The following is a 26891-nucleotide window of genomic DNA, read 5'->3' as shown; positions in this document are numbered from 1 at the left end:
TGAAGATTCGCTAATGTGCTTGTCTTGTGATCTCGTTTGTATGTTATCATCCAGCTGACGCTCGAAACTGGCCAACTCTATTTAATTTGAAAAGCAACAGGGGCGCGGTGCTGCTCAAACATAAAGAATGCTGGCAGTCACCTCCAGTTCGCCCTCTGGTGGTCGTTCCGAGTGTCAACTGGATGATAACATGCATACAAGACCGCAAGATCACCCCCTACCCTGCCCAGAAGGGAGTGAGTTAGGGTTGATTTCACCCAACAGTATTTTTAGTCAACCAATGAGGAACATGTGTACCAAATTTCATAAAAATTACTCCAGCCGTTCGGAAGTGATGCTGGAACATACATACATACACACACACTTATATTGACCTTTTTATATATATATATATATATATATATATATATATATATATATATATACTAGCTGAAATACCCAGCGTTGCCCGGGAGGAAAAGAAAGTCAGTCAATCATTATCCAACCCACTGTATCCTAACTTTAGGGTCACAGGTGTCTGCTGGAGCCAATCCCAGCCAACACAGGGCACTAGACAGGAACAAATCCCAGGCAGGGCGCCAGCCCACCGCAGGGCACACCCACTAGGGACAATTTAGGATCGCCAATGCACCAAACCTGCATGTCTTTGGACTGTGGGAGAAGAGCCATGCAGACTGGGAGAACATGCAAACTCCACGCAGGGAGGACCCGGGAAGCGAACCCAGGTCTCCTTACTGCAAGGCAGCAGCACTACCACTGCGCCACCGTGCCGCCTGGAAAAGAAAGTTTTTTTTTTTTTTAATTGTTTGAGAAAACCATAATTAAAAAAAAAACAAAAAACCACCTATAAAAAAATTAACAAACAATAAAGACTCACTGATGTCTTTGTCTTGCGGTCTCGTATGTATGTTATCATCCAGTTGACGCTCGGAACCGGCCAACTCTATTTCATTTCAAAAGCAACAGGGGCACAGTGGTGCTCAAACATAAAGAATGCTGGCAGTCACCTGCTATATACTAACTGTGTAAGCCAAGCACGGGATCCTAGAAAGTATTGAACTGGTCAGAACTACTCTGGGCATCTCTCTGCTATGAGGATTCATGTTGCTGACTTGCTCGCATTGTTTGTGCATTAGCAGGTAAGCGACTGTCTTTCTTAGGAGGTTTCCTTTTGCTGGTGTCTTGGCCTCGCCTGCGTATCCTCAGAGCTGGAATCCTCACTCCGACTCTATGTCTCACTTCCAGGCTGACAGACACACACATACACTTCCACGTATAGAACTCTATTTAATTTAAAAAGCAACAGGGGGACGGTGCTGCTCAAACATAAAGAATGCTGGCAGTCATCTCCAGTTCGCCCTCTGGTGGTCATTCCGAGTGTCCACTGGATGATAACATGCATACAAGACTGTAAGATCACCCCCCACCCTAACCAGAAGGGGGTGAGTTAGGGTTGATTTCACCCTACAGTATTTTTAGTCGATCAATGAGGAATGTGTACAAAGTTTCATGAAAATTGCTCCAGTTGTTTGGACATGCTGGAACATACATACACACATTGACTTTTTTATATATATATATATATATATATATATATAGAGAGAGAGAGAGAGAGAGAGAGAGAGAGAGAGAGAGAGAGATAGATAGATAGATATAAAGATAATATAGATATAGAGATATTTAGACTAGCTGCCCCCCACAGCTCCGCCATGTAGTAGTGAAACAGAATAGCAAGGAGGGCCCTGCCCCACTCCTGACGTCAGTCTTCCCACCCTCCTTGGCCCACAGCCTCTGTCTCGGATTAGTGCGAATATATCACTCCTCCAAGAGAACTATGATTCTTAGCATGATGAGAAAAGTCACAAAATCAACCGTAACGTTCAAGCAAATTCAAGAAAAAAAACCCGATCTAAATCCATTAAGTAGTCCTCTCGTTTGCTAACTAAGCGGAGTTAAAGTTACGCCCCGAGGAAGACATGTGAGTGAGGAGGGCCCCGTCCCCCTCTCTTCAGCCTGTGAGTTTCTCTCAGTTTTGCACAAATAAATTGGTACTGCTGGTGAACTATAATACTGAGCGCGATGAGTGTACTCGTAAAAACAACTGGAACGTTCAAGCAAATTCTAGAAAAAAACCTGATCTAAATCCGTTAAGTAGTTCTCTTGTTCGCTAGCTCAGTGGATGTAAGATACGCTCCGATGCTGGCGAGTGAATGAGGAGGGTCCCATCCCCCTCTTTTCAGCCTTCTCTTTCGGATTTGCACAAATAAATCACTCCTGCAAGCGAACTATGATACTTAGCGCAATGAAAGAAGTCGCAAAATCAACCAGAATGTTCAAGCGAATTCTAGAAAAAAGCCCGATCTAAATACGTTAAGTAGTTCTGTCATGAAAAGCGGACAGACAGACATTGGATTTTATATATAGAGAGATAACATTCCCACTCTAGCAGTTCATACCAGATCAACTAACAGAGATAGAACAAAATAAAAATAAACTGTTAATATCAAATACTTCAGTAATAAATAACAAACATTATCAGAATCTCACGCAGAAACTTTTGCGCTTCTGTTGCATGAAGACACAAGAGACCCATCGTGACTGTGCAGATGCCACGTCAACGATTGACACAGATCTACAAAGACTGACAAAGATCTACCTGTGCGGTGGCAACAAAGCTGCTGGCTATCCATATCTGTAGTAATCTTGCCATAAAATTCTGTCTTTCTGCCTGAAAAATGAATTTCCCGACAACACATGTTTTCGTAGACTGGGGAAGCAATGAGTATGAGGGTCATCTTAATCCCAGCATAGCCAAACACATCATTTCCGTAATTCAGTCTATCGTTCTATGGATTAGTAGTGTAGTGTCTTTCCAATCTATCTCTCTCTCTCTTTCTAGTATGAGAGATTGTGGTATAAAAGATGATGAAATAAGCAGATGGTATCAAGGAGCCATGCTTTGTGTATTTTTGATGCTGGACAAGGATTTTCAGCCATCAGAAGTGACAATGAGTACCCTATAACAACAGAATGAACAACGGTGCATTTGTTGCAACGTGTATTGCAGTCAGTGTTATGAGCTTGCACTCTTTTAAAATTTTATTACCTTTCTATTACATTTGTATAAGTTTAGCTTCACCCGGTTTGTGTTTTGAAGAATGATTATTTCTTAAATTCACATTTTGTATTTCAGCAGATTTACAAGACAGTGGTTTCTCCTTACCTTTGTTCACTCAGACCTCTGATGAGACAATGAGGAAAACATCTGGATCAGAAAATAGAACAGCAGCCCCCTTGAAGGGTACTTCTGCGCCTATGGTGAGACTGAAAAAGACAGATGCAATCAACACTCACCTACTGGTACATAATATGGTACCACAAACATCACTTGTCTGTCAAGAAGAGACAGGGAAGAAACATTTTCTATACAAAGAGAAGGGAAATTCTGCAGCAAATAAGCCATACTGTTTCAAATGTGGCAAAAAATTCTCCAGCAAAAGTAGTCTTAACAAACACACAAGAATTCACACTGGAGAGAAGCCACATCTCTGTTCTGAATGTGGCAAACGATTCTTCACCAGATGGCAACTTGAGACTCACACAAGATTTCATACCGGAGAGAAGCCGTATAGTTGTCCACAATGTAATAAACGATTCACTAATCGTAGCTCTCTTCAGATGCACAGAATATTTCACACCGGAGAAAAGCCACATCGCTGTTCTCAGTGTGACAAACGATTTGTCACCATTTCTCATCTTCGGATTCACACAAGAATTCACACTGGAGAAAAGCCATATGGCTGTTCTGAATGTGGCAAACAGTTCTTGTGTAAGAGTGGTCTTGAAACCCATACAAGAATTCACACTGGAGAGAAGCCATATCAGTGTTCTGAATGTGACAAACGATTTTACACCCGTACCCATCTTAAGATTCACATGAGAATTCACACTGGAGAGAAGCCATATCAGTGTTCTGAATGTGACAAGCGATTCACCACCAGCAGCTCCCTTCGGATGCACTCAAGACTTCACACGGGAGAGAAGGTATATTACTGTTATGAATGTGACAAACAATTCACCACCAGTACCTATCTTCGAATGCACACCAGACTTCACACTGGAGAGAAGCCATTTCACTGTTCTGAATGTGGCAAACAATTCACCACCAGCAGCTCTCTTCGGATGCACGTGAGACTTCATACTGGGGAGAAGCCATATCACTGTTCTGAATGTGGCAAACGATTCACAACTAGCAGCTCTCTTCAGATGCATACAAGACTTCACACTGGGGAGAAGCCATATCAGTGTTCTGAATGTGACAAACGATTCACCACCAGCAGCTCTCTTCGGATTCATACAAAGCTTCACACTGGAGAAAAGTTATATCACTGTTCTGAATGTGACAAACAATTCACCACCAATACGTATCTCCAGATGCACAAAAGACTTCACACTGGAGAAAAGCCATATCAGTGTTCTGAATGTGACAAACAATTCACCACTAGTGCCTGGCTTCGGAAGCACACCAGACTTCACACTGGAGAGAAGCTGTATCACTGTCCTGAATGTGACAGGCAATTCATCGCCAGTTGGCAACTGGAGATTCACGCAAGACTTCACACGGGGGGAGAAGCCATATTGCTGTTCTGAATGTGGCAAACGATTCAACTATAAGGGGAGTCTTATGAGACACACAAGAATTCATTTGGGAGAAAAGCTGTTTCACTGTTCTGAATGTGGCAAACAATTCTCAAGTAGTAGCTATCTTAAGATACACAAAACAATTCACACTGGAGAGAAGCCATATTGCTGCTCTGAATGTGGCAAGCGATTTGCCACTAGAAAAGTATCTTAAGACACACACAACGATACACACTGGAGAGAAGCCCCGAGGGAAGGGGTACGACTGTTCTGAATGTGGCAAGCAGTTGTCTACCAAGCGCAGTCTAATCAGACACACTAGAATTCACACTGGAGAAAAGCCTTTTTGCTGCTCACAGTGTGAGAAGCAGTTCTCTACCAAAAGCAGTCTTGCAAGACACATTCGATTTCACAACAGAGCCCCCTTCTCCTGTGCCGAATGTGACAAGCAATTCTCTACAAAGAACAGTCTTATGAGACACGCTAAATTTCACAGTGGAGTAAAACCCTTTAGCTGTTCAGAGTGTGACAAGCAATACTGTACTCAGAGAAGTCTTTTGAGACATGCTAGAATTCACACTGGAGAAGATCATAAGGCAAAGGAAGGTCAAGCAATCTGTTGATTGCCTCCGACAGTCTTTTCTGTCTACCTTTGGGAGAGTCCTTCAGCGTGACAAATCTGTAGCGGCATCACTTGTGTACGCCTGGCACACACTGTACCCCGTCGCATATTCAGCTATACAGGAAACTACAGTGCAGTTGTCGGCATGAGTGGCAGTTGTGTAACCTTTTGACCTGTGGATGACACCTGTGAACCTGTGATAATGGTTTTGAATAGAAGAGGGAGAAAGTGACTGTTGAGGGTGGCTGCGGTCTTCGATAATACTGTTTAGCTTTTGTATGACACTGTGCCTACTACATGTGACCTGACTGGAGTAGAATTGTGTACCAGTGATATTCTGTGCCATCTCCACAATAACTAATGGTGCTGATCTAAATAGGGCATCGTACCAGGATATTATACACCCAGTGGGCATGGACCACCAATTACACTTTTGTGTGTTTTAACAAATTTGCATTCATATGTGTACCAGTTCTGTATTTAGTAATTAGTGTAATCTGTACTTCTGTTTTAACTGAGACTTGTTCACAGTGCTCAGTGTCTGTATTTAGTGAAAGTGTTATACGAAGAAAATACATAAAAAAGACGTACCTTTTTAGAAGATATTGAGTTTAGGTGGACTAGGCTCTCCTCAGATGTGTATGGAAATCATCTTGATGATAACCAAAATGTGTTGTACCCGCTTTAGGCTGTCCTTGATATCGACTCCAAGACAGTTAAGGCTGCCCTCCTGATACAGATGAGAGTGCAATTAGAAGTCCATATAGAGAAATGAACCTGAGGAGAGGAGACTTGTGTGTTCTCAGAATATGTCGGTTTTTTTCTTTGAGAACAGAAACACACACAGATTGTAACTCTGAATGTGGTAAATGGCTCTTACAGTTCTTAGAAAGGCACCGTATTTAAACACACACAAGTGTCCATGCCAGAAAGAAACAATGTTGCTGTCCCGGCATTTGTGGTAAATAATTCTTAAGAGCCGTACCAGAATGCTCATTAATAATATAAAGTGGCAGCACATTCCAATGTTGAAAGGTGATTTTGGAATGATAAACTACATGTAAAGATCAATTATTACTGGACTGAAGGCATTCTTCATGTTCTTCCAGCACCAAGTATATTTATAGGGAGGATTAGACAACCAATTTCTAGGCGTACTGGAGTTTAAAGCACAAGGAGGCCAGTTTCTCCCCCAACATTTGACTGAAAGCATGGGCCTGAAAAGGCCAAACAACCTGCCTGTGCTGCAGAGAAATGGTTACCATTGTAATGTTTACTGGTCTTGTGGAGTGTCTCTAAAATATAAATAAAAAAGAGTTAAAGACAGGAGGAGTCACAAATGTTCAGAGTCACAGAAACAGGAATGGTGAAGTGATAGGAACTGCAGTACAAAGTAATGAAAATGTGGCGAGAGATAATCAACTTGTGAACACAAGAAAAAGAGAATCAAGACATACAGTTAGAGAAGTGCGAGTAAAACCAACAAAAGAATGAACAGCAGAAGGTGCCGCATAATTTTGAAATGGCTACTGAGTTCCATCAGTATGGACACACATGTAGATGAGCAGAATTACAGAGGTAACTTTTAAAGACATTATTGAAAACCTCATAGTGGATATTAAACACTCCTGTAAATTCAAATAGGATTAGGAATATGAAATATTTAAATCAAATTTGTATGTTATTTTTCCACTCATATTTTTTTTCATTTATTGTACAGTTTTCAATTTAGTCACACAGTTCAATAAAGTTTTTAAAGTCATCATGTTTGTATGTGTGCACATTGTCAGCTTCTTTTCAATCTAGAACTGCCTTCAAGATGCTGGAGATCCATTTTCCAGTCCTTCTATGTTGTCTATTATTACTGGTTTTACTTTCATTTTTTATTGTGATTTTAATTCACAACCATGCCTTTTAAAGTTTTTACTGATTGGTCATTTAAGGATTTAAACAAAAGTGACAGCAACGTAAATTTGATGGGGGGAAGAAATGGCTGAGAAGATCAAGTGTCTTTGTGTAATTTTACAGCCTTCGGTTGTATATCCATTTCATTCGTTTTCCAGCAGCACTTATCCATTTTAGGGACACACAGAGGTGGCTGTCATTTGACAGGAATTTGCAAACAACCCCAGGGGGACAACTGTCTTCTACGCAGTGCACATTTATAAAAGCATCAATGGTCATTCCTGAAGCACTGTTGTAGTGTACAGTTAACCTCAAAACACATCACATCATTTGAATGTGGTTGGAAATACAAGGGCTTTAGGACTGTGGGAAAAACGCCAGTGGCGACCACCACACCAGCAGATTACTTTATGTTAAACACATTGTGAGACCCAGGCACCCCCCAAAGGGTACTCGACAATCCCCCAACTGTGCTGTATGCTGAAATAGGCAGGAATTGGATGTCTGGACATCTACTTTGAGGGTGCTGACTCCAACCAGCTCAATCCGTGGAGATCGGCTTGGCGGAGGTTTACTGCTCTCAAGCCGAGTTCTTGGAAAAGGGTAACTTTAAGGTCTCTGTTGGCTTAGCTGGGCATGAGGTCCTGGCCCTGCTGGACTCTGGTTGGGACCTCTGCATCATCTAATGCGACTTGCTCCAACAGATACCCTGCACAAGCATGGAGCGTGTAAATATTTGCTGTGTCCATGGAGATGTGAAGAAGTATGAGAGATGGTACTAATCCCTCTGAAATATAAAGGAAGGAATTTTAAAGGTTGGACCGCCATGTCGAACTCTTCACCCTGGCCTTTCTTAGTTGGGAAAGCCCCTATTCCCGTGGGCCTTGGCTACCTGCAAAGCACCTCTTTCCTTCGTAGAAAGAGAAGGACTCGCCACAGACAGGGTCAGTCCAGAAGCTGGCTTGGAGATTGAACCCAATGTGTCCAGTGAGGATAGTAATGATCCCTCACCCGAGTTTCTGGAACAGTTGAAGGGCTCTTTGTAATGGGTGCTTGCACCTTCAACCTCTTCAGATGGGGATGCTGCTTTGGGCTCTGGGGAAACATTGGCTAGGGAAAAGGGTGCTATGGAGATGCAATGGCTGACACACAGCTGGAGTTTGTATACTTGCAACAGGCCAACTGCTGCTTCAGTTTTGCATTTGATCAAGTGCATGTCACAGATGATTGTTACTATGAAGGACAGGAGGGCCCTAAGTTTCAAAACTCCAGACATTTTAGTTATGAACAGCTTCTTGTATTGAGTGATTTCCGATCTTGCTGAGGGTGGGCTGATTGAACAGTTGATGGTCACGAGTAGTCAAAAAGTGATGGTGTTGAAAATTGCACAAACATATGTCTTGGAAGCGGGGGGGGGGGGGGGGGGGGGGTGTCATATTGGCACAGCGAAGATAAGAGATTGCATTTTGAAATGATTTTATTGGCTGAATATGGGCAGAGATGTGGAACAGTTTGTACGTTTTGCCCCGACTGTCAAGTTATTTCTGGTCATTGACCTGCTAGGGCTTCCTTTTCACCGATGCCTATTTTGAATGTCCCTTTTGAGAGAGTTGGGTTAGACATTGTTGGTCCACTTCCCAAGAATAAGAATAGTTATCAGTATATGCTTGAGTTGGTTAATCACACAATGAGATATCCTGAGGTAGCATTCTGCAAAACGGCTAACACCAAGGCTGTGGCAAAGGCTTTGTCTGAGGTTTTCACACATATTGGCATTCCATACGAGATTTCAGCTGACAAGGTTATGCCCTTTACCTCCTCTATAATGAAACCACTATGTGAGAGCCTTGCAATTAAACAATTGAGCACCACTGTTTATCATCCCCAGACGAGTGGTCTGACTGAATCATTTAACAAGCCCTTACAACAAATGATTTCACCCGACATCCTCGGACACCGTGTGCCCTTTATGTTCGCTCTTTGTGAAGCTCTTCTGGCATCTACCAGCTTAAGTCCATTTGAACTATTATTTGGCAGGCGATCAAGAGAGGTGTTGGATATTTTTTGGGAGGAATGGACAGGGGTTCACCCTAAAACTCACAAGGTAAAATTTGTCAATACGGTCATTTTGATCCAGGAACACCTTTCTAAATTGTCATCTATTACTGTGGAGCATCACTAGCAGAAACACAAGGCACAAAAAATGTAATTATGATACAAAAAGCAATGTTTGTGAATTCAAAAAATGCAATTGGGAACTTGTTTCGATCCCGTCTGACCCACATAAGTTTCTGGCAAAATGGTTGGGTCCTGCCATAGTGGAGGAACAAATGGGCCCTGTGAACTATAAGATTAGTATTCCCAGCCAGTGAAAGCCCATTCGAATCCTACATGTTAATCTTTTGAAGGAGTGGCATGACCCTAAAGAAGTGGTCATGGCTGTTGAAGTCTCTCAGACTGAGGTTGCTATTGTTGATGATTTGACTGACACGCAGAAGGCTGAGTTACAGTTCCTGTTCGGGAGGAACTCTGATGTCTTTTCATCATTCCCCAGCCGGACTTAACGTTCTGAACATAAGATTGTTACTGAGCCTGGTGTTAAGGTACAGACACACCATAATTGTATTCCAGAAGCAACAAGGACTGTGATATGTGATGAGGTGAAGCAGATGCTCAATTTGTGCGTGATTCATGAGAGTAATTGCAAATGGTGCAGTACAATTGTTCTGGTGCCAAAATCGAATGCCTCTGTTTGGTTTTGCATAGATTTTAGACAAATAGATAAGATTTCCAAATTTGATGAGTACCCGATGTCTCGTACTGATGACGTACTGAAGAAAACTTGGACAAGCCTTGTATATTTCCATCTTGGATCTCAGAAAGGGGTACTGGAAGGTACAGTACCTCTGGAGGAATCCAGTTGCGTGAAGACCACATTAACCACCCCAGATCGGTTGTTTGAATTCACCCATTTGAACTTTTAGGCATGTCTTTAACTTTTTAGCATATGATGGATCAGATTTTGTGGCCCCATTTCACATTTTCTGGAGCATATCTCAGTGATGTAGTCATTTTCATTAATGATTGTCAGTCACATCTCGACTGCCTACAAGCAGCACTTAATGGCTTGAGGCAGGCTGGGTTGACAGCTGATTTGATCTCAGTTAAATAAGGTGAGTGAGGTGTTGAATATTCATGTCCAGAAATGCAAAAGTAGGTGTGGACTTTCCTGGAACTCACTTCTTATTATAGGAGATTTTTCATGAATTTTGCACACATAGCTTCCCCTCTAACTAACCTGACTAATGGCAGAAAGAACCGCAGCACTGTCTGGTCCAATGATTGTGAATGGTCCTTCTCTGACTTGATGGCTGCTTTGTCTTCATGCATGGTTCTGAGGAATCCAGATTTTTCTAAGGAGTTCATTCTGCAGACAGATGCACGTGCATTTGGTTTAGGAGCTGTTCTCTCTCAGAATTTTGATGGTGGAAGAACATCCTATCACGTTCCTGAGCAGGAAATTGCTTCCCACGGAGTGTCAGTGTAAAGGGCATCCCGATATTTAAGAATGTGCTCAGCGTAAAGCAGGGAGTGAACTATGAGGCATGTTTTCTTATAAAGCCACTCAAGACGGTGACAATCTGTATAAAGGCTGTGCACCCTTGTGTACTGTGGTTTAAATATTTTAGTAACAGTCTTCCTATTATTATATATCCTTTCTAAGAAATACAGACTGAGATAACCTTTTCCATGCTTGTTATTCCACCTAACTGCCTCCAGGATACCAGCCTAATTATGACTAACATTCCAGCCCCCTGTGTCTAGTCCATCTTCGAAAACACCAACAGTGAGTGAAGGTCTTGAATGAATTGAGGTTTCTTTCTGCTCAACATGCCACCCCTCTTATAAATATGACCATGCACTCACCAGCCAAGAGTCGTATGTTTTCATGACATGTACTACCTACCAGTTATTTGGAAATATCCCATTGTGAGAGACGGCCGGCAGCTCAGTCCATTCAGGATGCCCCTGAGGTGGAAGGATGGGGGAAGGCAGCTACTTGTGGACACTGCCTCCCCCAAAACACTAGATGGCAGCTCCCCTGGAGTGTAGCAGTACCCTGGATTCCCGCAGCGTTCACACCATATATAGATATTTATATACACCTTTTTTTAAAGAATACACAAAAAAGACTGTGAAAAGAGCCGGGGTACCAGTGATAACCCTGCTTAGTTGCAGTTCATAAGGCCAAAAGATGGCAAAATAAACACCGGGTGGATTGCCATGACTAGAGTTAACATGGCAATGCCACCAGGGCTGATTTTTTTGAAGCATTATGTTGGGTCCAAAAACACAAAGCAGCCTGACCGCTTCCTAACTCAAAATCCCATTACCTGTCTTTTGCAAAGAAAGTAACAGAAATAAAACTCAACTTGCTCTCGTTCCAGGAAAAAAAAAGAGAGTTTTTATACAGCACCCTTCTCTTAGTGAAGTAAGATCAGACAGGTGGCCTTCCAGGGTGCCATATTTAGAAGGCTTTTTATAAAGATGTTCCAGATGGAGGAATTAGGAGCATGCGCTGATAGTGCATTTCCACACCTACCACAGGATGAATCACTTGGATTGGGACCAGAGTGCAGCGGGTGATCCCACAACACCACACTTGAACTGTGGCTGGAGTGCCAGTCCTGCCACCAACCCCCAAGTTCTCCCTGTAAGTTGGAGGACATGTTTGTAGGGCCAGATGCAGATTAACATCATAACCTGGACGAAGACCAAGAGCCCAATGGAGTGGGGTTACTTCTGGCATTTGCGGGATTCGAACCGGCAATCATAGATCCCTAGCCTCAAAGCCACCACTCCACCTATGTTGCTAAGAAATTTAGAAATATCCATAATTTGCTCTATCTACAAATAATTAACTCTCTTTTATTGTTGTTCACCTTTGCTCTTTTAATTTTGTCCAGTTAATGGTGGGCAGACACTCAGTCAAACAATGCTGTATGCCAGGGTTGTCCAACTCCAGTCCTGGAGGGTCGCAGTGGCTGCAGGTTTTCATTCTCACCCTTTTCCTAATCAGTTTTCACTGCTAATTAACTCCTTTTCCCTTCATTTTAATAGCCCTGTTTTTAAGGATTCAGTCCTCTGAATTGATTCATTTCTTCATTTAATGGCAGCCAAACAGGTGAGATGAGATATATGAGATATAAAAAATGAGATATAAAACGAGGCAACAGATGACCAGATAAACTGGAACGTTAAACTCCAGCCAATTTAATTCCAACCAGTTTCTTAATGAGAAGCCAATTCTTGCTCTTAATTAAAGCTGTTATTGAATATCAGGACTTGTTGCTACTCTCGTTCTGCCACAGCAGACTGTTGATTTTCTGTTTTTCCTAAGACCACCATCAAGATGCTTTGGTGACCTGAGCAGACTAGCATGACCGAGAGGTTAACTAGTCAGGTGGCAGCTTGTTTTGTGTCTCTTTATTGTTTGGCTGCTCAATAAGGAAAAAGAAACAACTAAGGGGTCTGAGTCACGTCAATTAAAACTGAGGCAAAACAATAAAGGGCGACGGTCAGTGTAACTAACCACCTATAGCAAGCGTTTGTATGGGCGGTGGTTAGTTCTGCGCACCACATTTGTGTTTACTGAGCACTTCACGGGCGGCAGCATTCCGTACTGACCACACGCCTGCGTTTAGCTGTGAACCGCTAGATGGCAGCAAAGGTACGGGACCGCGTTTACCATCTTGAGTAGAAATCTGACGTTAAGTGGACGCCGTTGTAGTTACTGCTGTGGTTTTATTAATATTTCGCTGGTGCTTCTAATAATTTGGATGAGTAAACGTTTTATTATCATGAAGTATTCATTCAGGAAATACGTATAAGCCATTTTATGTATTTACAAAAGTGTTTTTTCTCTTTAGAGTCGTATTTCCATCTGGCCTTGAATAACATCAGTTATGGATCGGCAATAAGGAAATTTACCGTTTGTAAGGAAATAACATCCGACAATGAGAGTGAAGTGGATTCCGACGATAGTGACGGTGATTCCACTTTTGTAAATAATAATTTGAATGATGCCGGTAATGTCAGTCATGCTTTCGACGACGTATTAAAAAAAGAAAGAAGAGCAAACCCAATGCACACCGTGTGGAGGTGCAGTGTATATAAAGAGTTTGAAAGCAGGAAAGGGATGTTTTAAAAACGATCAAATCTGACTAAATAGCCACCGTTAGGCTTCCTCCTCGGAACAAGAATGATTTTTTTTTTTACTGTTTTTAAATTGAAGAGCCAATAGAAACAAAAAATGTTTCTATTTTTGAGTGGGTAGACAACATTAGGTTTTCTGTTAGGGCTAGCTTTTATTCTCATTTAATTGCTACAATTACATTTTCTTTTTAAAATAATACTACCTTTTCAATTTTTTTTTTTTTTTTTTTTGCTGATGTATTAATCAGCTTTTCATTTTTTTTGAAATACTTATTTTCTACAAAAAATACATGGGTGGTGTTTTAGTGGGGCGGTGGTTAGTTAAAAGACCATATTTTATACATTTTTTTATGTGAAATTGTAAAATATGACTGCAATGAAGTGCAATGTTAAAAAATAATTTCAGAAGGCTTTCAATGCAATTATATATGTTGAGTGAATATTTTTGTCCCTGCCTGACTCAGGTAATTATTTAAGCAATATATGTGTCCCTCAAAGAGTTAATCAGCAGCAAAAACGGCTCACTAATTAAGAAGATGGCTAGAATGAAAACCTGCAGACACTGTGGCCCACCAGGACCGGAATTGGACACCCCTGCTGTATGCTAAATGAGTGGCAGCGCCGGAGCCTGGTGTGTGTTTTGCTCTAATATTTTTGATGTAAAATTGTTGTGGTAAATTTAGCAGGGGTCATTGGAGGAAAAGATGACTGGTAGGCAGTTTAAATAACACATGTCGTGGACAGGCAGAACTGGTACAAGGGCATGAGGGCTGGACACAAGAATGACACCCCTAAACTATGACGTCCCATTAGTCCAAGGTGCATACCAAGTAAACACAAGACCGACCTATAAAAGGGAATCTAATTATCTATATGCTGCTTGTGTCACGATCTTCAGTCTGTAAGGTCGTCGTAGATGAAAAAAAAAAAATGATAAAGAGAAATGACCACATGTGCAGTGCAGGGGGACAGACCCACCGATCGGCACCTTGGAGGGGCTTAGACATCTCTCTACTCACGTGTCCTCGACAGGTCCCTTTTCACTTTCAGTACTCCGAATGAATACAAATTCCTCCGTCCCTAATCCTGGGGTATTCGCTTGATGAGATCGCCGCATTCTTCGAGATGGGGCGGTGGCCATTCCAAGGAGGAAAGATCCTCCATAGCCTGGTTTTCTTTCAGACTTCTCTCCGTGGTGTTTTGCAGTCACAGAAGGTGCAAATGTTACCTCCCTCTTAGGTTGACCTCTACATTGTGGTTAATGTGCAGACAGAGGGCTCAATAAGGGGTTCGTCCAACACGTCTGTAATTGTTTATTTCGCCACAACACAAAATATGTACAGGGTCTCATTATCCGCAGGCCCTGTCATTAAAAATGTGTTTACGTTTAAATATTAACACAACTATTATGAAATTAGCAAAATTAAACACTATGACAAGCCAGAAGAAGAGGCTTGTGCCTCTTTTCCGATTAGGAACATGCCATTTACATGACAGGGGTCTTGATGATGTAAAGTACCTCTCAGCTCTGCAATGCCCCTGTTTTGGGTCAAATTTAAACTTCTCAAAACATTCTTGGGCTTTTAGCTCCCATAATCTAATTAAAATAGAAGGAGGAGGTTAGGACCACGCATTGATACAGCACATCGCTGCACCCACCACTTGACAAACCACCTCAGGATCCCAGATTGGGACCCGAGTGCAGCCTTGTGACGGGTGACACCTCAGCACCACACTAGTTCAGACGGAGTGGAACTTTATGGTGGCTGGAGGGCCAATTGTGCCATAAACCCCCAGGTTTACCCTGCAGGTTGGAGGGCCTACATAACGTCATACCCAGGACGGAGTCATTGCAGGTTAAGGGCCTTGCTCAACCACCTTCCGATTGCCAGTGCAGATCCCTAGCCTCAGAGCTACCACTAAAATCCTTTAAATATATATATATATATATATATTGAAAGATGGATAAATACAGTAGATAGGATATACCATAAACTACACATAACATTTACTCTTTAATTTAATATTTTTTGCTGCTGGAGTATGTGAATTTCCCCCTGGGATTAATAAAGTATCTATCTATCTATCTATCTATCTATCTATCTATCTATCTATCTATCTATCTATCTATCTATCTATCTATCTATCTATCTATCTATCTATCTATCTATAACGTAACACGTTTACTTCAACGCCTAAATAACATTTTAACTGCAGCATTTAATTTTTTTTGCACACTCCATACATTATAATATATATAAAACCAAAAACATAAATGGTTGGCTCTCTGATTCAGTCCTGAGGACCCCGTATACCTGCAGGGCTTTGTTCCCGAAACGCTTCACAATCAGTGCATCATATTAACTTTAACTAATCTCCTTTTTTATTAGCTGGTCCTTTTCTCTCCCCTTCTTTCATTCTGCATTTACAAAAACGCAGTAGTGTGACTTTTCCATTGATTAGACATTTAGAAATATTTTCATTATTGCTCTATTGTGAATTTCCCATTGGGATTAATAAAGTATCTATCTATCTATCTATCTATCTATCTATCTATCTTTAAACAATTACTTCCGTTTTGGTTTCCCCAGTTGTTCACCGTTGCTCGTTTAATTTTTTCCTGTTAATGACAACAAACAACTGGCAGAGCAAACACAGCGGCAAAGGACGCTGAAAACCGAAAGGCTGGAAACTCCTTCATCGTCATTGGGATTTGTGAATTTCCCATTGGGATTAATAAAGTGTCTATCTATCTCTATCTATCAAATACTTAATTAAAAAAGAAAAACACTGGAATAGCAGAAGGAAAAGCCATGGTGATGATGTAATCCTTAAAAAATCGATTAAACACTCACAATTATCCCCATGCAACATACTTTATATAAATACTCGGTACATTCTAATAAAAAGTACCAAAAGTAGTTTAATTTCCACTTTAACTTCAATACAAAGGACCTAAGAAAGAGTGGCTTGCTTTATTAGGCTCAGCGTCCCATTAAAAACCGAAGGTGTCTGGAACAAAAACCACATGTCTTCCCGGACTGAATCGATAAGTTTTCTTATAATTATCTGTTTTATAATTGCTATGTTAACTTTTTCAGTTTGGCAGTAGCTACTTCTTGCTGACCTTAAGTACTTTTATTTTGATACGGTTTGTATTTCCGGAAGTGTTTATTTTCTGCACGTTAGGTTTTCAATACGCATGCGCACGCGGATCGGGTAGCGACATTAGTGTTCGTCGGGCCCTTCTAGAGAAGACGTTGCTGGAAAGAGACGAGGTATGTTGTAATAGAATTTACGACAAAGTGGAATGACCACACGAGAGGTGCAGAAGATCAGAGAAATACCTGGTGCGTCTCGCACCTAAGAGGAATGCCCCGGTCTGCTTTTCACATTAACCCGGACTTGTAACCACTCGCTGATCTAGGGGTGTCTGCTTTTAGACGGAAGTAGCAAATGTGTTTTTGTTCTCCTGCTGTATTTACTTCGCGGTGTTTTCTTCAGGGTTTGTGGAGTGGGATTTTCTTTAACGTGGAGCCGGCCGGTGGGAACTGCAGACAGACCCTTCTTTTTGTCTTTCTGTTGTCGGAAGACTGCCCGCCATGTGTGTTCGCGAGCCCACGTTTTGACGGGCACTCTGCAGCCCAATCACAATTGCAATCTCACAAAATCAAGACAATTCCGAGTCCGCCCATTTAAAGCAACCTATATTGTCAAATAACCCAAGTGGCGTGATTATCAAACATCTGGTTAAGCAAATGATACAAAGTGTGAGCAGGCGGAGGTAGGCTGTTACTTTTGAAGAGAAGTTTTACGAATGGGTAAGGTCTGTCAACTCGTAAAACCTACGTAGCGAATCCTTTAAACGGATATCTTTAAATATTATAAAGACAGTTTTATAAACGGTACAAAACATGACTAGAGCCCATTGGGTTATGTGGTGTGCATTTTTTGGCTTTCCCGTGAAGTGACATCTTAGAGTTAGTGACGTGTGGAAATAATTTATCAGGCTGAAATTAGCTACTTATTTACTTGTAGCCGGCTACTTACTCCCACAGCTTGTGCAAACCAGTTATTTATTCTGTATTAACAAGTTAAAATATTCATCTTCATTCATTTGCTTTGTTAAAAATAATTAATTATTTTTTTAAAAAGTGCGTTTGGACTAGCCCAGCTACCAATCAGGGCCTGTATTACAACACTAAGAATGATATTGTGGTTAGAAATATTAAACATTGGGGGGCTTCTGTAATATTCGTCCAGCACACACACACACACACACACACACACACACTCACTCCCAGCACACACCAGGGACAATTTAGGATCGCCAGTGCACCTAACCTCCATGAGGTAACACACCAGTAGGTTTTCAGCAAAAACAAATTTATTGTTGAATAACACTGCTTCACTCACCAAACAAAGAAACTTCAGAAGAAGAGCCTGTGACGATGCGGGTTCGACTCCATGCACCCATCTTCTGTCCGGGAGCCCTTGAACCCTGCACCGTCGGTAGTGTTACCAATGAGCTCGCAGTGAGACACAATGATGGAGCAAGGGGATGGTGTACAAAAGTGCCAAGTGCTTTTATTTAAAACAATAACCAAAAACAATGTTCAAATAAATAAGTAAAGTGCAGTGCCCTCCAAAAGTCATTAAATAAATAATCCCATAAAATCGAAACGTGGAGGTAAAAATCCATTAGAAAAAAACAATCCTTTAAAAATGAGGTTAAAACAACACTGGAAGCAGTCCTTTAAAATACAATTCAAAGCCCGGTGTCTTCTACCTGGCGTCTCCCCTGCTTCTCCCGTCTGGGCCCCGCAACAGGAGGGTCGCCCTCTCAGCAGCTGACCTTTTCTCCGCTCGACTGGTCTGGAGGCCTCCCAATCCCTGGCTTCAGTCGCGCACTCATCCCAGACCAAGACTTGGTTTCCTTAACGACCAGGACGCTCACATCAAGGACTTCACCCACCAAGCCTCCCGACTCCCGCTGCCTTCACGGCCTTACGTGGCCTGTCGTCCTTTGATTGGTAACTCCAGCTCCTTGCTCGCTCAGCTGGAGCGACCGCTTCCTTCTGCCCCCACCGAGTGTTGGCCAAACACCCTTCTCGGGGCTCACCTGCGAGCCTGATCGCACTCGCTCGTTCACACCGGCTCTCTCACCACACTGCTTCCTGCTCTCCAGCAACCTCCGTCTTTCTCTTTCCTTTCTTTTTTTCTTCCCCTTAGCCGCCTTGCACTTCTATTTATTAAGAGGACGTGGCAGTTGTGGCAAATCAGCAGCCCCGAGAACAATCACGGATGCTGACGGTTTCTCATCTGTGCACTTAGGTGAGAAACGCCCACATCACGAATCATCCCGGGGGCTGCTTCAGCCACATCCCCCCCGTGCCCCCTCGCTAAGCCGCGAGTGCGGTGATTATTTTAAAACTGGCCTTAGAATGACAGCTGTGGACCCGCAATACAACAGAGCCCCCGCCAAAAATAACTGACAACCCCTCCCAATATTAAAGAGTACATACAGATAATTATCTGCTGTTATACCTACACTTGATTGCCCCCCCTAGTGACAAGCCTTTACAATCCTCTGTAATAATACACACTTCCATTTATATTATTGATTACATCTTGCCTGAAGAAGGGGCCTGAGTTGCCTCGAAAGCTTGCATATTGTAATCTTTTTAGTTAGCCAATAAAAGGTGTCATTTTGCTTGGCTTTTCTCTACATTCATAATGGCTAACATGGTACAACACCCTAGTACTAAGACTACCTGTAAATTCAAATATAGATTTATATTCTCATTTGTGTGCTGTCTTATTGGACCTTACTGTATTGTTTACACCCACCATCTGTTAACATCCTACTCTACTATTTGCACTTCCTGGTAAAGCCACCCACGTTAACACAGAATAATTACAGTAGAGGACTATAGGGCAGCCATTGTCACCTTCATTGACAATAGAGACTTTGCTTAAGTGTCTTGAAGGAATGGCATACATGGTTTTGACCACAGCGGTCAAGGAGGTTTTACTTCAGTTCCTTTCCAGAGACTTGTCAGCAGTCTACAAGAGGCTGAGATCTAGCAGACAGTTTACAGCTGAGTCAACAGCATTGGTTTAAGAAGAAAAAATGGCACTTTATAGCACAATGAGCTTTACGTGCTTGATAGAGGAGAATAAGGATTATTGGAGGTGTCTGAAGATACAAAGGTGATCTTATGAGGCAGACCTGGGGGTCCTAATGGACCTCTGTCTGCCTAGAAACAGTTAAAGGGGGTAAGAAACTGTTAGGCTGCATAGCGCCCACTCCAGTAGAGATGTCAGGAAAGATTACGTGTTAGCTACACTTGTGAGGCCACATCAGGTGAACGTTTGTGCCACGTTTGTCTCCATATTGTAAGAAGTCCTGAGCAGATGCACTGCTTTAAGGGTGACGTGAAGTGAGCCCTGAGGAGTGATTTGATGGAGTGGCCTCAAAGGAGTTCAGTGGTTTTTTTTGATGGATTCCCGAATTCTCCTGTTTAATCTTGTAGGGTTCCTGGGGTGACCCTATCCTCACTCTTGGATTCTTTGTTGGGTAGACCTAAACCCCAACTCTTGTCTTCTCTTCATTTCACTTACCTGTCTGGGGTGTGGTGATTCAGCCAACGGCTTCAGTGCACTTAACACTTGTGATTCTGGTCAGATCAAATCAATGTTCACTGTTCCTTAATGTGTAGGACTCAGGCATTGAGACAGAAGAGCAAGACAGGCTGGGCAGCAGGCTTAACACTAGAATTACCAGAGCCTACGAAAAAAACTCGTAGATCCGTCCCACCTTAAATCGCTTCTTAAATCCGTTCGCACCTCTCCGCCATTGTCTTTTGTCTTCTAAATGTGCAGATAAAGACAAGGTGCAAACAGCCGGCTATTACATCCCCCACCGACTTAGAACGTGCATGAACTTCTCCCAGCTCATGCCTTGATTGATTATCTGGGAGTGAAGTGGAGTTTTAGAGTGGAAATAATAGATCTTTATTTGGAACACATGCATTTCATGTGTGTTCCGTTTCTACAGTAATCTGTGTAAACACATTTTTAAAACAGAAACTTTTTTCATATTCTAGTAGTAAATGACAAAATGTAGGCATAAACTATCTAATGTATGAAGCCTGAAGTCCAAATATCAAAGAAACACTTTCATGAAAGGTACAAATATAACAGAACAAGTGCGCTTTTATTCAAAAATATAACTGCAGAAAAAAAAAAAAAGCCGCCTTAGTGTGCGACATTGACATTCATTTACTACGACAGCCCCGTGGTGCAACAGTATTAGTTGCTGACTGGGAATCAAAAGGTCATGAGTTCGATAGTGAACTGCTCTTATATTTACTATTTTAGAATAAAAAGATACATTTGATTTCAGTCTGTAACAGCCGGTGTAATTTATGATATTTGTAAAGCTTAACTTTGTTTTTATTTTTTTTTTATTCACTTTTCTCTCAGTCGTGTTCAGGAACCTTCCCTACCCCAGCTGATACTGCTGTTTTCACATAAAGACGCGCTATAGCTCTGCAGTTTATCACGATACATACGACCACGTGTTTTTTTCCCCCCAATCTTGCCAGTCCCCACATGTTGCTTTATGCTGTTTCTTTTGTACTCCAGGACATGCAGAGGAAAGCATAGTAAAGCGCAGTAACTTCAGCGCAATATGCAATCATCAGACACTCCCCATCTGACACTGCTGTTTTCACATAAAGACGCGCTATAGCTCACCCAAGGAGCGCCCTTCCTACATTTACGACATGTGTACTTGTGTTGCAGTGTACACACCTCTCTGTGCTATGGTTCCTATTACACTGAACAAGCACCTGTAGTTTGCATCTCTATTCATTATCTCAAAACAAATATATGTGACGTTTTGAAGAAATCTTTTTATGACGCGAATAGTACCAATCAGAAAACATTGTCGAAGTAATGTAATATTATTTGAAAACGAACAGCGTCAGGTTGGGTGTGATTTATACTGGTGCTGTTACTTAGATTCCGATCAGAAGCTGAATAAGCTCCTGTTTGGACTCTAAGTAAAAAAACATGAATTATCAACAGAAATAACTGCGATCGACATTTTAAACTTAACGATTTACAGTGAATACCAATTTATAAATTTTATGTCCGTTTGAGGCTACAAAGAAAAAAAAAAAAACACTTCCTCTCCAGCGGGGAATCGAACCCGGGTCCCTACGGCACGGCAGGGCTGCCGTGCTCTGAGTCAGCAAATCTCAGTGTTACGCCACGGAAAGTGTTGTTACAGCCTTGAACTTTTGTGAAAGTGTTTATTTGATGTTGGGCCGTCAGGCTTCACACATTCTATAGTTTATGCCTACATTCTGTAACATTTATTACTAAAATACAAAAAAAGTTTCTGTTTTAACAATGTGTTTACACAGATTACTGTAGAAACAGAACACACATGAAATGCATGTATTCCAAATAACGATCTATTATTTCCACTCTAAAACTCCAGCAGTTCAGTCATTCCCAGATAATCAAATAAGGCATGAGCTGGGAAAACTTAGTGAACGTTCAGCGATGGTTGGGATGGAATAGCCGGCTACTTGCTGCTCATCTTAATCGGCACATTGAGAAGACAAAAGAGAGGTGAGAACGGTTTTAAGGTGGGCCGGATGTACGAGTTTTTTCGTAGACTCTGGTAATTCTAGTGTTAAGCTGTCATTCACTCACTATGAGCTGGTCAGAGTTTAAACTGGTGTGGTCTCTGCATGTGATTGATGGAATGAGACCCTGTGCTTCTGGAGAGCCCCGCATTTATACCAATCTTACACCCCTTGGACCAACAGGGCCTTGTACTCTAAGGGCCAACTCCCCTGTCGTGTCCAAGCCACCTGCCCACAAACCAATCCCAGCTCGGCATGATGTTAATTCTTGAACCTTTCTACTAAGCCGTGTTCTCTCGGTGGCGATCTGTTAGGGTAAAAAGTGTCTCTGCTCTTTTGTATACAGCCAGCCTGTGGTAGCTTAGCTGTTCGGGAGACCTCAGCTTACTCTTTTATTCAGTTGTGACTGGTGAGTAGGGGATGTTGAAGCAGGCTGACACAGCAGGAGTGCCCTCAGCCCCAATGAAGGCACTCGGGGACTCGGAGCAGACAGCAGAATTAAGCTTTATTGTATGACGCGCATACAGACTCACCTAAGGTGGAACAATGAGCCCCCAGCAATGATCACCTTTTACTTTTATTGCAATTCTTATCATTTCAGCCATTATTCTTCCTCATCTGACATCTAGCATTGCATTGCTCTATTCCCATGCCTCTAATTGATTCCACCAATAATTCTTAGTTAAGGGGGTGTCAGACCCCCCCCCCCCCCCCCCTGTCTATCTTATCTGTTTGATAAGGACTATTCTCTCCCCCTACTATCGTAACGCTTGCCCCCACTATTTACAGCCAAAGAGTTGACATTCCCTTCTCTAAGCGAGGGACCCATTCTTCGGCTCTGTAGCACGTCTGACCTTTGGCTTACGAAAAACTGGTGTCTTCTGGCTCATACAAAATAATCAAGAATATGTAGGCTTAAGTCTTTTTAATTCAAACTCTTGCATCTTAATGCTTACGTTGTTATGTGCTTATAATACTTTTCTATCCATCCATCCATTATCCAACCCGCTCTATCCTAACTACAGGGTCACGGGGGTCGGCTGGAGCCAATCCCAGCCAACACAGGGCACAAGGCAGGAAACAAGCCCTGGGCAGGGTGCCAGCCCACCGCAGGGCACGCACACACTAGGGACAATTTTAGGATCGCCAGTGCACCTAACCTGCATGTCTTTGGACTGTGGGAGGAAACCGGAGCACCCGGAGGAAACCCACGCAGACACGGGGATAATACTCTTCTAGTACATGTAAATTACCAATTTTAAGAATTCAGTTTTCTATAAGGAAGCATAGTAGCCTCTTACAGATTACATTTTAGCTTTTTCTTTGGAATGCTAGGGGGCTCTGCCCCCTACTCACTGTGCTTGCCAACCCCCGGGTGGGCACTACGCACTACCCACTTTGCATCTCTGCCGCTTGTGTATGGTGAAGGGGATGTACAATTTAAACAGATTATTTTCATGGGAATTGTTACATATGCATAATAGACCTAACTACTTTGTAGCGGGGCTGCATAGTAGTAATAGTGTTGTCAATGTTTGTGCTGAGTGTGTTTTGTTTCCATCGTCCCATTTGCTGTTTGTGTGTGCCAGTGAATGTCGTCCCCGTAAATACAGGGGGGGATGGATGATGGGAAGAGACCGCAGCCCCAAGATGGAAAGCACCTATTTTCAGTCACAATCAGTTACATCCAGCTCTCAACTATTTAAACAATCGGGAGAGAACAGAGAAAAGAAAAAAAAAAAAGAGAGGAGAAAGACGGAGATTTTCATTTTCAGGACCACGAACCATCTTTACCTGCTGTTTTTCCACATCGCTCTTTTGGTAACTGGTTTGTTTTTCATTCCGCCGGACTGGATTCAATTCCCTCATCACCAGAGACCCCGGGGTCGGATTACATCATCCACCACAAGCCGAGGATTCACGGTGAGGTTGCTCCATTTATTCCGGGAAATACAAACGCATCTGTTATCTGTTGACCAGTCACCCGCATTCAGGACAGTTGTACACTCGGACTCAAGTTCACGATCATTCATTCCATATTTCATTCATTGTTGTTATTCGTTGTTGTTTGTTATATGTTACAGGGGCAAGGGAGAGTTTGGTGTGTGTATATATATGGGGGTGTCACATTGTCGCTTTGGTGGAGAGATATAGATATATATATATTTTTTCCTACATGTGAAATGTGCACTAATGTTTTGTTTTCCATTTAATATAATTAGCCACCTATTTTTACATATCATCTGTTTTTGCATGCTTGTTTAAACCGTCGATTGTGGGGAAAATTTCATTTGTTAGAGGTACGGCTTGATAGTTAGATTCATCTCAGTAATTCATCCAGGCCACAGGTCTTGGAGGTGTAGCTGCCGGCTGGGTAAAGGGTCGGCCGTTATAATTTTACATTGCAGTGAGTAATTAACCATATTAAAAAAAAAAAATAGTAAAATGTAACAAATTGAAAGAAAATTTATGTCTCATGTTGCGTTAGAGGTACTCCTTGTGTTTATACGATTTTGTTCTGTTTAGCTTTGAAATGAACACGCAAATACTTTTTAAACTTACACTTTTACTGTAAAAACAAAAAATATTTGGAATTAACTTTTCGTCAATATCGCATTGAATTTTGATTCCGTCTTTGGAGTTACATCGTGACAATGCAACATGAGTGAGTGAATTTTGTTTTTCTCTCTAATAAATAAACCGACATTTTCGAATGTTTGTCCCTGTGATTTGTTAATTGTCTTTGCAAAATCTTTTCCAACAGGAAACTGCAAACGTTTTAATAGGAATGGCATATCAAGATCTCCTTTGCTGTCTGTTATCTCCTGAAGATGCACTACATTACCTTTCTTGTCGCCTGTTAAAATTTTACATGTCAGAATTGCTCGACCAATTTTGAATACAACTAATTTTGTCCTATTGCACAGCCCATCACTCAGACATAAATTATGCAATAACATTACAATACATCCTTCTTTCTAAAGTAATTTAGCTGGTGGAAGACCGGATGGTGTTACTGGTTGTAGATATTTTTCATGATATTGTAAGTTGATGTTTTCATCTTCTGCACCATCACCACCAACTGTTTCAGCATAGTCTATTGATATGCATTGAACTAACTTGCCATGCAACTGATCGACAATTTTGTGTGTTAATTCATTTGACTTCATCGTTTCTCTGTGTTAGGATTGCCTGTGTACTCATGTCTTCTGTTGATAACCTTTTGTGAAGAAATTCTTCAATAAGATTTGGACATAAAAACTCTTCTTTTATTGGGAACTTAAATAGGGAAAAATGTAAAAATTTATAAGAGCTGAGAGCGCAGGAACTGTGTCTAATAAAAGCATTCACACGAATGAGAGGTGAGAGGACCACGGGTGTGGGCCGTTGAGATGAGGGTGTGACCTGAAAAAATCTCTTGGCAATAGTCTCGTCTCAAGAGTTTCTTTTATAATAGAGAGACCTACTTTACCACCACAGAGGCATATGTAAAATATTATATGTAAAGTATTAGAGCAAACACACCAATACAGTCCATTCCCATACCCTCTCTTCTGCTCTTTCTACAGAGATAACAAAAGCTGCCATTTCCAGTAATAGCTGAACAACATGGAGGAGATGTGCCTGCCTGTCCAGGGACGTCCAGATGTGGGATATAAATGTGATGAGGGGGTTTCAAAAGAGATGTGTGATGATGAAGAGAAGAATCTCCTACTGCAGGAGGGCCTCCTTTCCATGCAAACCATGGACATTAAAGAAGAGGACAGAGAGTGGGAAACCGCTTACCTTCAGCAGGCAAGTCGCAGCATTAAAGAGGAGGATTATGAAAGGGTGACTGTTGATATTAAAACAGACCCTGAGTCTACATCTCACATCACCAACGTATGGAAGGATGAAGTCATAAATGGTATAAAGGAAGAAGAAGACCTTAAATCAGAGTCTGACTTTCAGGCTTTTTATCTAGACACACAGAATCCTGGATTAGACTTCACACCCAGCAGCAGCTCTCTACAGCATCATTTTGACCCGGTGAAGTCAGAAGCTTTGGAATTTGACATGGAGAGGTCAGCAGTAGCATTGGGGTCAGGTGATTCTGGCACAGGTAGGTGCTATACAGTGTATACAGCATGTTTTTAACTGATGAACACCTCCTTCTTAAATGCAGGTTTGCTTTGATCTCTGGATTTTGCACTGTAAAGTTAAAACTCTGCTTGCCTTTATCGTTTTCTAAAAATCACACTCTCCCCTGATGAGCTGGGAAATGCCCTTTTGATTGAGACTTGCAGTCATACTTTGCCAGTGGCGAGCAGAGGCTAGAAGATGCCCGGGGCAAACTTCTTGATTGTATGCCCCCCCTAAGGTGAGGTGCTGTCAAAGTGAATGGTGAAGAATTTGTATGAATGTAATAAAGAAAGGCATATTAAGGTAGAAATAAACACTTTATTCAAATTACTGTAAATATTCATTTAAGTTTGTTTCCCCAAATTAGATCTCATCTCTGAAAACAATTGTACAACTTCATTTTTTTTTCCACATCATCTGTGATACTCGGGTGTTGTACCGTGTTAGCCATTATGAATGTAGTGAGAAGTCGAGCAATATGACACCTAGTGATTACATCTTACCTGAAGAAGGGGCCCGAGTTGCCTCGAAAGCTTGCATATTGTAATCTTTTTAGTTTAGCCAATCAAAGGTGTCATTTTGGTTGACTTCTCACTACATTATCTGTGAGGAATTCTTTTTCAATGCTGATTAAAGCCAGGTTGGTCAGACGCTCTTGTGACATGGAAGATCTCAGATGAGTTTGTATTAATTTCAGTTTTGAAAATGATCTTTCACAACGG

General features: G+C 41.8%; 3 protein-coding genes across 13 annotated transcripts in view; all 3 read left to right on the top strand.

Moving 5' to 3' along the window:
* The window catches only part of LOC114642262 (zona pellucida sperm-binding protein 3-like), a 392210-nt gene that overhangs the window by 135245 nt on the left and 230074 nt on the right, over positions 1-26891 (top strand). The window lies entirely within an intron of this gene.
* Positions 1-26891, top strand: part of LOC114667074 (oocyte zinc finger protein XlCOF6-like) — a 111148-nt gene that overhangs the window by 74017 nt on the left and 10240 nt on the right. The window lies entirely within an intron of this gene.
* LOC114667058 (zinc finger protein 883-like) overlaps positions 1-26891 on the top strand; it is a 39840-nt gene that overhangs the window by 4373 nt on the left and 8576 nt on the right. For 2 of the 4 annotated variants that reach the window (XM_028822182.2, XM_028822173.2), the window contains exons 1-2: positions 16592-16662; positions 25617-26149. The exons of the other annotated variants lie outside the window; for them this stretch is intronic. In XM_028822182.2, the coding sequence (XP_028678015.2) occupies positions 25657-26149 (493 nt within the window). In that variant the 5' untranslated portion in view covers positions 16592-16662; positions 25617-25656. Of the gene's footprint in view, positions 1-16591; positions 16663-25616; positions 26150-26891 lie in introns of those variants that run through there. 4 annotated transcript variants of the gene reach the window in all.

The sequence above is a fragment of the Erpetoichthys calabaricus genome, chromosome 1 (genome assembly GCF_900747795.2).
Source record: "Erpetoichthys calabaricus chromosome 1, fErpCal1.3, whole genome shotgun sequence".
In the NCBI taxonomy this organism is placed as follows: Eukaryota; Metazoa; Chordata; class Cladistia; order Polypteriformes; family Polypteridae; genus Erpetoichthys; species Erpetoichthys calabaricus.
This window is presented reverse-complemented; position numbering and strand designations above follow the sequence as displayed.